Source organism: Monopterus albus, unplaced genomic scaffold (assembly GCF_001952655.1).
Source record: "Monopterus albus unplaced genomic scaffold, M_albus_1.0 scaffold4.1, whole genome shotgun sequence".
Taxonomy (NCBI): domain Eukaryota; kingdom Metazoa; phylum Chordata; class Actinopteri; order Synbranchiformes; family Synbranchidae; genus Monopterus; species Monopterus albus.
Window position 1 is genome coordinate 341,062 of NW_018127884.1, and position 10,549 is coordinate 351,610.

Genomic DNA, 10,549 nt, shown 5'->3' on the forward strand with positions numbered 1-10,549 from the left:
TTTAGGGCGGCAACATGGTTTAAGGTTAGGGTCGGGGTAGGGCTAGGCAAGTAGAGGTTATGGTTAAGGCTAGGATAAGTCCATAGGAAATGAATGTATATCAATGTAAAGTCCCCACAAGGAATGAAAACACAGCGTGTGTGTGTGTGTGTGTGTGGGTGGGTGGGGGGTGCGCTTTGGGGTCACTATTGATAAGTATTTCTGCTTATCCTGAAGAGGGTCGCAGGTCATTAATATTTTATAACACACTTTCTAAAACATAATTTAGGGGAAACATGACAAATCTGGAGCGACTGTCAACTATACTGCATTACCAAGTTCTTTTTCTCTCTTTCTCCTCCTCTTTTTCTCTCCATTACCCAGTCACCCTCTCTCCTTCTTCCCATGTCCACTGCTTGTGCTCTGAGAGGCCATGCCATCATAGTTTGACCATAAACAGAAGAGAGGGCTGACCTCTTAGCAACACACAAACAAAATACGTAGATGCACACGTTTAGACACTCAACAGAAAAATGATGCAAATTTTAGATCTGAAGAGTTTGAAATGCAAATGTAAAACAACATACCATGCATAATCTTGGCAGCATAACTGAGAAACATTGCTGTAATTTATCTACTGCTCAATATGGAAGTCATTATGTTAAGTGTAAGTGCTGTGAAGCAGCTGTCAGCTTTAGAACTTGTATCGAGTGTATTGTACCATACTGGACAATTTAACAGCATTGTACCACAGACCACAATGCACGCATACATTGACATAACCATACTGATCTGCATGTGTTGCTGCCAAGCTGGGCTCCCTGCAGCAGCTGTGTCTTTATGCGTGTAACTGAACACTTGTGTTGTATTAGGTAAACAGGAACCTCAGATAATACGATGGAGACAGGCAAACAAACAGAGAGATGAAAGGGAGATAGAAGAGAAATAGTCCAGGTGGGAACAAATTGATGTAGAAGTAAACTGATCAAAGATAATGTAGAGAATAATAAGGAGAAACAGAGAGAAAGGAAAACGGCTACGCTGGTTAGAGAATGTAAAAAGAAGAAAGAAGAGGAAGAGATAGAGATAAAAAGGGAGGGAAAGGGAATGAAGAAGTTTTGTCCAAAGAGCGCTGCCCTTAAGTAACAGTAAAAATCATTTCTTTGCATGTATTGCATGTGTATGTGTTGAGGGTATTCATGTGTGAACTATTAGGATGTATGTTATGACCCGAAGAGGCACAGGAAAGGAGGGAACCTCACTAAAGTAGAAGGATATTATTCAGAACATGATGAGTTTTTGATTTGCAGAGTGTGAGACATGATTTGTCCTTTGCTTGTGTGTGGGGCTGTGGGAGACAGAAAGACAGAGTGCATGTGTGCACTCACGTGTTCAGATGTAAGACACATTGTTAAGGGGCTAAGGGAGCAGGCGTGATTGTTACTGGGCTCTGACTTGCACTGGTTTCATTTCAGGAAACAACTTTTGTTCTCAGATACGCTGAAAATTACTAATCAATGACAGATTGCACTTCAGATGGTTTTCCCCAAATCATTATTGTCTTTCAGATTCTTGGATCTTCATTTAGCTTTTCATCAATTGTTAATATAAAAGTATTGATTAATGGAGCTTCAAAGAATCTATTTTGAATGTCATGTCATCCTGACCCAGATGGTGAAACAGTAATCACTGTAACAGTGTCAGAACTATGTGTATTGAATTTTATTATTTAGAACCATATTGCCTACATTATAAGGCTTGCTTCAGTGGGCTTTCAAACACTGTCTTTATCCATTAGATTCCCTCACAGTGTAAACACCAGATCACATGCTAGATTATAGTTGTCATTCTCTCACAATGTTTGGTTTATGGGGATTATCCTCTGGTCATTGTGGGATGGCGTGTGGGCAGGATGGGAACATCTGGATCTGAAATCACACTTGGACACTAGTTGTCAAAAAGCCAACCACATTCAGCTTGCCAGTAAAACTAGGATGGATATCCATTAGATCTACTAGCATGGGAATCCAGAAACACACACACACACACACACACACACACACACAAAGGAAAAGCTGAGGGCAGGGAGAAAGAAACAGATGGAAGAACAACAAAATGACAAAAAATTACCGGCCCTATCCTTGAAAAAAAGTCTTTTTGCTTTTTCTGATCATCAGTTGTACATAAAAACACTATGATTGATCTTCTGGGGACCATGCATAGCTGTATCAACTTCCATGGAAATCCATCTGATAGTTCTGACAGTTTTGAAGAATAGTTATTTAATGAATTAGTCTGTTACAATTAATTAATGTTTGTTGCTTACAACATCTTCCATTAGGTATTGTGTAGAGGAAATGGTCAATCCAGATTTGGGGCTCTTTTTGACTGTCCTGCATGTTCACTCTTGTCCCCAGTTCTTCATGGGTCAATCTCACACAAGTCTTCTTGGGTTTTCAGAGTAGTGGAAAATCAACTGAGTCAACAAGGACTTGTTAAATAACTAATACAACACAATACAAGACTTTGCAGGAGATGGGTGATTCATACACAACATAGAAAACACTTGAGGCAGGGGAGGAACTAATGAGTAACGTTTGTTGTTGACGGTGAATTCTTGAGGATGTTTCACGTAAAGTTGGTTCAGAACTGCAGCTTGGCACAGATATAACAGTGTCTTTGACTCTTATTTGTATTTTTTTATGATATACCTGAACACTGCAAGGTAAAGTAGTGCTTTCAAAGTACTTCAGTGACCTGCAGAATACTGCAGATACAGTATGTGTGAAATCTGATTCTGGACTGTACTGATTCTGATTCTGTTCTTATAGTATATACACATACTGCCACAGATACACACATCCTTTGGGGACAGAATCTTTTGGTTGGTAAGTTAGTCAATGTATGCAGCAATTTTTTGTGCATGTGTTTCAATACAAATGCCTTCATGAGCTCAGGGAGTTCTGGTTTCACAGAGAACCGGGATTACTGCCAGAAGATTGTTGTCATGATTGTGCCACACAACATTTATTATCTATAGTAACTCCACTGCATGAAACCATCCTCTCATATCCAAGTCACATACTATACCTTCTTTCATCCTTATCGTCTTGTATTTACCACTTTATTCACTCTGTGATTTATGAAGAAATCCACAATGATTTGTAATTATTTGTTTTCCTCTTTCTGTCCTCACCAACTTGGGCCTTGTTGCTTTTCATCTCTATGTACCTTTCTGTATTTATTGTGGCATAGACAACTTTACCATAATTTTTCATGGTCATATATAGGACAGGTTCAAAGCTAATAATGTCCATGGACAAAAACAGGAAATGTAAGTAGTGTTTTTTCCACTATTGTGTAATTGTAATGGTCTAAACTATGAATATTCAAAGTATAAGCTGTAATGAATCTAAAGAAAAATCCCTTTTAACAATACCAGCCATACTGTAGGTTTTTTACTTTCCCTAAGCAGATTTTTTTTATTTATTTATTTTTTTTTTACAAATCGAAGGTGACAACATGGCCTGGTTTTATAATCCATGTAGACTGCACCCAATAAAGAGGATTCTTAACTGCAAGTGAAGTGAGTCCCACCTGCATGCTAACCACTATAGGTACAGTATTTAGTGGTTAGTTTAATCCAGCTTGTCTCAAAAAATACACTGTCTCCCATTAACACACACATGCTCCGAACCAAACTAAATGACCAAGAAGAAATGTACATGTTTATTTATTTGTTTTCACAATAGAAAGTACCAGAAACAACCAGGAATTCAAAGACTGCTTCAGGAAAGAAGCAAGAATAAATCTCACAGTAAACACAAAATAACACATACTGCACACCATTACATCCAAGTACATCACACTTATGTTAATCTTTAGTGATCATATGATGGGTTGTCAGGGTTGAGGTTTTTTTAGGTTGCGAGTGCTGCTGTAAGCCACAGATCATCAGATCATGAACTGTGAGCCAGAGAAGTAGTGAGACTCTTTCCAGATGTTGCTCTCCCCAAAGTTGGTGGTCCTCCTGTTACACTTGGAGCAGCGCTTGTACTGAGCAAGCTGATCTACCAGAAGCTGACCAGCAGACCTGACCATAAGGAGACAGAATGAAGATTATGAATGCTAGAAATCAGGAGAGCATTTACTCAGAATAAACCCAATGTGAAACATAATGAGACTTTAATGATGCACCAATGTATCAGCAGCCTATTACCATCTTGAATTTATGGAAAAAAAAGGTAAAATCACAGGTAAAATCATCCACGAATGGCTGATCAAGGTGATACTACATCCACGCACCTCAAGAAGCGCTGCTCCTCTTCCTCACGCTGATGTTTGAGTTTCACACTGCGACTCCATTCGTCCTCTAATGACTTACCGATGTCCCGCTTTTTCTCAAAACGACTAATGCGGTCTAATATTAGCCTGGAACAGAATAAGAAAGACAAAATGTCACAGTTTTTACAGAAAAACAATGGGCCTCATGCAAGACCCAGTCATATGAACATATTAATTGTTAAGTGGTAGATTTTGTGTCATTCACCAGTTTTCTCATACTTAGAATTTCTGTTATGTGCAAACAAAATTCACAAGAGGTTGAGGTCTGTCATACGACTCATGAAGAGATAGACTTCCTTTTGTCGCAAGGAGAAAACACGTGTGGCTCAATCTGAATGGAGGTTAAAGATAATGCTGACAGTGATTTTTCGATTTTAGTATTTTGTATCCTGTATCATCTGTTATAACACCTGACAGCACATCATCATCTACTGTGTGCAGTAATGCTGTCTACATTAATACCTCAGTGACTGTTGTGATTGTTGGGTGCTTTGCTTTAGAAAGATGCCTTTGTGTGATTAGAAAGATGTCTGTATATTTATCTAACTTCATTTAGCCTGAACCAGTCCCTCCTTATTTCTGTCACTATATAGCAGCTTTGATGTCACAGACAGATATATTAGTAGATAACCTTTTCTATTTGTTTTGGATCATCTAATGCAACTATTAACGCTGGTGAAGTTGTTCAGGTTTAGTTTCCTGATTTCTGACAACAGACTTGAAGCTCCACAGTTAGATTTTTTTAAACTCATATATAACATTTTTAGGAACATTGATTATGGCAGTGATGAAATCTCCCCGACAGTCAAGCAATGAAACAAGTGATTTTTCAACAGGTTTGTGCAGGTAAGACAAATTTGTGAATCTGACTAAAAGTAAGAGAAGAATATGATGCCCCATTATTTCTGCCGTTTGCCCCTTCCTTTACTCACTCCATTTTGTTATGTTTGAGCATTTCCTCCTCTTTCTCCAGCCGTGCCTGGCGGTTGAGCAGTTTTTCCTTCTTCCTCTGGGTGGCAGCACTGAAGTTTGCCTGAAACAGCTGCCAACATACACAGTAGAATTACATCATATCAACTCCAACATACAGTAGATCAATTTAAAAACAAGACATCCCAACAAATCTGAGAATATCTGTAAGTATGGCAGCCCAAACAAATAGTATGGCAGCCAAAACAAAAACATTAATTCATTTAAATAATAATAATAATGATGATAAAGGTGGAAAGCAACAAATTACATTTACTCAAGCACTGTACTTCATGAATTCTGATGTTCTTGATTTGTTCACGTGTATTTACTTTATACTACAAGTTCACCACATTTCATGTTGAAATACTTTACTTTTTACTTCACTACTATCAGACACACCTGTAGTTAGTATTTACTCTAATAATATAATATTAATATTATAAAAAATATTTTCAAACCAACCATTGGACCAACAAGTAGAGTATGATGTATTTATAGAGTTTAAACTATACTATTGTAAGTATTTAAAATGAGCTACACCTTAACCAGCTGCAACATGAAACTATGGCTACGGTTATTTCTCACAGCTGCATGAGACCACAAAAATAAAGCAAGGTTTATGGCAGCAATAAGAAACCGTGGTAACCTTCTGTGCCGTCTCCCGGCTCTCTGCATTATCTGTGTCACAGAGGTTGAGCCCTGAGTTGTCAGGCTGGTACTCTGGAGGGCCTGTGGACTTCTTATTGCCCACCTAAAAAGCAGAACAGACTCATCTCAGATGTAAGTTTACTATAGAGCAGACTGGCATAATACACCCCTGGACCGTGTGTTTTATTAAAATGATTAATGAAATTTAATAGCTCAAGATATCCAGATGTGTCAGCTCTGCTGCACAAACTTAGAAATTACACCTGACTTCAATACACTTGTACAAACTCTAATTAAGATGAGTAGTTGCGCCACAGCAAGGCCATTTCCAAACTTTCAGTTGTATATATACACACCTGTTATTTTAATCCAGTAACTATAGTAAATAACTGAAACCCTACAGATGTAATCTGTGCTTGTTTGTTACTGGGGCTATTTCTTGTTTTTCCTGTTGTTGAGTTTGTAATGGGAACTGTAAGCTGGCATAACCGTTTTATTGTACAGGAAGTTTAATAGCATAATGTGACCCTGACACCTTTGGGTGCAATAAACCACATCCTGTTTAATATGGTTATATAGCAGCATTTAGTGCCTATTTGTTTTTGCTTGTTTGCTGTGACAACACACAAAAGACATATAATATCTTCATGTGTGTTGGGCCTCCATTACCATGGCAGATTTAGGAGGTTTCTACCCATGCTGCCATACACTGGGGCTTGTGGGAAAAGAACATTTGAAAACAGGCTTGAAGTGGTTTGTGTGACTGCACTCATGCCCTTGAAAGGCAGGATGGGTGCGGTAGCCTCTGCTGCCTTCCTTTGACCAACAGTATGACCTTCCTCAACCTGAACAACAGCACATGTGGACATTCATCATCTCATGTTGATGGTGGGACTCTGCAAAATCAGCAGCATCAAAGGGGAATATTGAAGGGGATGTTTAAACAACAGAGCTGTTGTTAACCAGAGTGAGACATAATGAAACCAACTATACAACATATTTTCTTGCCTGAGTATCCAGAGCCCTTTTGTAATTCTTAGTTTTCTCATATTTCTGCTGGAGCTGCTGAGCCTTCTGCAAAGCTATCCTAAGACACACACACATAATACACCATTTGACACACTAGTTATCACAACAGATGATGAGCTGAAATGCCTGAGCAGTGGCTCTGTTACAGACTCACTCCTGGGCCAGGTGGTCGTTGTCTAGACGCTCCATAAGAATGCGGCTCTGCTGATCCTGAGCCTTGAGCTGCCGCTGACTTTCTATCTGGCTCTGAAGATCGTTCATGTAACGATGCTGCTGAATCCTCCTGGCAGGAGTGAGGGGCCGAGCCAGAAAGATGAATGAAGTCTAGACAGCCCAGAGAAAATGCTGAATTTTAACAAGCCACTATTACACTAAAAAGATGTAGAGAATGACACGAAGTCTGAAGTGTTTTTAATGTAATAGTCCTTCTATATAATACAGAGCTGTATTCACTTACTGCGCCTACTGTTGCTGTTTCACAATAAAAGCATTCAACTGGAAAACATGGGGCAATTTTTATTCTGAAGCAGTCACAGGACGAGGTCATACATCAGCACACTAACTTTAGTTCTGTCAGTTTCCTAGTGCACTTAGCTACCTAACAGTACTGTATGTAAAATTACACCTGCCAGATTGTAGGTGTAAATATTTAGTAAAAATTAATCTTTCTATGTAGTAACTAGTTTCTAATGTGTGATGCATAGCTTAGTAAACATTTACAACCATAGGCTAACTTGAGTAACAGCTGGTAGCCGCACCAGGTTTTACTCACAGGGTACACAGGAGTCTTCTCTTTCTTCTCAGACATTTGCAGGTTGAATGAAGCAATCTGCTTTGCATTCTCACGTTGCTCATTCAGCTTTGCCTGCATACGAGCACACAAACACTGATGCGTTTTCATCATATTGGCTGAAAAAGAAGCAGTATTCTGAGAGCGTGACATGCTCACCAGGATAAAAGGTGAATTTTTTCAGAGGGCAGTTTCTTTTGCCCCTTATTTGAATCTTAGGGACATTCTGATCTGTATTAGAGTCTGATCTGTTTTCTGCTGAGCCATGAAATAATACTGGCAAAATAACATGCATTTAGCTAATTTGTTTTGAGATATAATTACCCACAGGTCCCACACCTCTTTCCCAGTGCTGCAAAGGGGATGGAGGCTTCTCAGGCTTCTTAGCTTTCTGGCCCCAGCAAGTCTGGAACCACCCTTAACTCCTCCATTGCTGAGCTGTTTTTTTTTTTAATTTATTAAAGTTTTTACTGCTGCTTTTATGTTGTTTTGACATGATGATTTGAGTTTTATCTCTTCTATTTTTGGCTATGTGCACCCAACAGTTTCTATATCTTCAGTCTTTGTATTGTTTGTTTTCCGATTAAGAAAAATTGGCAGCACATGGATAAACAAAATCTTGAAAATAGATTTATTACATGTTAATGCAATGCAATGTAATGCAAGTACTGTTTGTAATTGTGTATTTTTGAGATTTTCCTTATTCTGTGTGCTGATGAGTTCCTGAACCAATTTGGGCTGAATATGTTTTTTTGTTTTCTGATTCCTTTTTTCATGACTAAAAACCACAGAAATTTCCCAGAACACTTAAAAATCACCTTATGTAAGCTGCAGCTAACAGTACTTTGACCAAAGCCAATGGCCAAAATGAAATGCAATAAAAGGTATGGTGACACTGTTCAAGCATTTTACACACTTTTAAGAGAATATTTACATTTACAGAATACTTTGGCCAAAGTATGTTAGCGTGCTACACCATAACACAATAAACCAGTACAGTTTAGCAGGTACAGTAATCACTGTACCTGCTAAAGATCAGTGTTGGCATTGTCATTGTGAAGATGTTTTTGCGTGCTGATGCTAGCATTTAGCTCATACTGGACATGCATATTGTCATCTGTCATTCATGCATACCAGTTCTTCCTCCATAAGCTGCTTGTCTCTCTGTTGTTCTTTAAGCAGTAGAAGTTTCTCCTGAGCTTGCTCCTCTTCCTGCTGCTGCTCCCTCAGGTACACTGCAGCATTTTTTTGGATTCGCTGCATACACAAGTAGCACAGCTCCTATAGTGACAAAGCCACAAGGTAGATGACATGACTGGCAAAACTGCTCCCTGCTGAAAACTTCATGTAAGGGGTGAGAAGAAACCAAAACAATGAGGTTGCGGTTGAAAAGACAGAAAAGTTTGTGAAAATTCTCTGTGGCTTTGTCACAATGTATAAGCGCTTTCACATTGATCCATTGTTATTATAAAAATATTGATTATAGCTTTTTAAAAAGTGTATAACACATTTTTGTGCTCAATATATTATTTTGTGATTTGAGAATAACATACACAACTCTCAAAGACCTGAGCTCCCTTAAAAGGTCTCAGAAGGCTGGAGCTTATGCTAATAGTATGTTTTCTACTCAATAAAACCAAACTGCTAGTAAATAACATTTAATTTCAATCCAACTTCCTAGTCACTACACCAGGAGAGATTTTAGAGACCACCAGGAAAACTAGACCACAGCTACAATTAGACACCTAAAGTACACAAATACATGAGTGCACCTACACTCACACACCTGTCCAGCACGGGTGTGGTCAGAGCAGCTGGCATTCACACGATGTTCCTCCAGTTTGGGGCTGACCTCTCGTGGTGAGATAGAGGTGGTGGGCCTGGGATTGGAAACACACTGTTTATTGATGCATACTGTAAATGAAATCAATGACTCCTAGCTTGTACATATGCAATTTGGTGTAAAATTGTTGGCCGCTTGTTATGTTGATTTTGTTAATTTTACACATTATGTGTCAGATCCTTCCAAAAGATTACACAAAGCTATTTGGGTTGTGTTACTGAAACAGAAATAGGTCTTAGTATACCAAGTTAACAGAGCCTGGCCAGCTGAATTAAAAAAGAATAACGATTGATTGATTTATTTGTTTTAGTAATTGCAGTGGGTTCATCAAAATTATTTCTTTTGAAAAAAAATTGGAAAAGCAAATATTGATGATGATGCTCTGGCTGGTTCCCATGCAATGTCTTGTATAAAGTTTCAGGTTTCTTGCAGGTACTGCAGCTTCCTCCCATAGTCCAAAGACGTGCAGGTTTAACTGACTGGTGACTCTAAATTGCCTGTCTGTCTGTCTCTATGTGTCAGCACTGTGACAGACTGGTGACCTGTCCAGGGTGTACCTTAGATGGAATTGGCTCCATGTAGTTAATGGATGGATGGATTTAGTTATTACTGTCATTTTTGTGGCACTGAAATTCACTACAGTGGGGTCTTGCTGGGCTTGCAACAACATAGAAAATAACACTGGGATTTTCCCTGTTCTAATTACATGGCCCCATTTTTGGTTTAAGAATCTGTCAGGAAATGAGAAAATTTTCATAATGACGGTTTTTTTCAGATTACAGGTATTGTATGTGCATTCAAGTGTGTGAAAACTGACAGTGCAGGGAAGTGATGACACAAGAGGAATCTGTCCCACAGGTAGTTGTGCATCATTGATGGAGATGAAATCTGCCTCAGGGCAGTAACAATGTAAGACCACCACTGGACTCTCGGCTCTAACTGAC

General features: G+C 38.8%; 1 protein-coding gene across 1 annotated transcript in view; it reads right to left on the minus strand.

The window, feature by feature from the left end:
* Positions 1–3,744: 3,744 nt before the first annotated feature.
* Positions 3,745–10,549, minus strand: part of LOC109962865 (coiled-coil domain-containing protein 81) — a 10,370-nt gene continuing 3,565 nt past the window's right edge. The window contains exons 8-16 of the mRNA XM_020604941.1: positions 9,549–9,642; positions 8,897–9,043; positions 7,745–7,837; positions 7,127–7,296; positions 6,952–7,030; positions 5,942–6,046; positions 5,256–5,365; positions 4,285–4,410; positions 3,745–4,072 (exon numbers count right to left, since the gene is read on the minus strand). Coding sequence (XP_020460597.1) covers positions 3,934–4,072; positions 4,285–4,410; positions 5,256–5,365; positions 5,942–6,046; positions 6,952–7,030; positions 7,127–7,296; positions 7,745–7,837; positions 8,897–9,043; positions 9,549–9,642 — 1,063 coding nt within the window. The 3' untranslated portion in view covers positions 3,745–3,933. The remainder of the gene's footprint in view (positions 4,073–4,284; positions 4,411–5,255; positions 5,366–5,941; positions 6,047–6,951; positions 7,031–7,126; positions 7,297–7,744; positions 7,838–8,896; positions 9,044–9,548; positions 9,643–10,549) is intronic.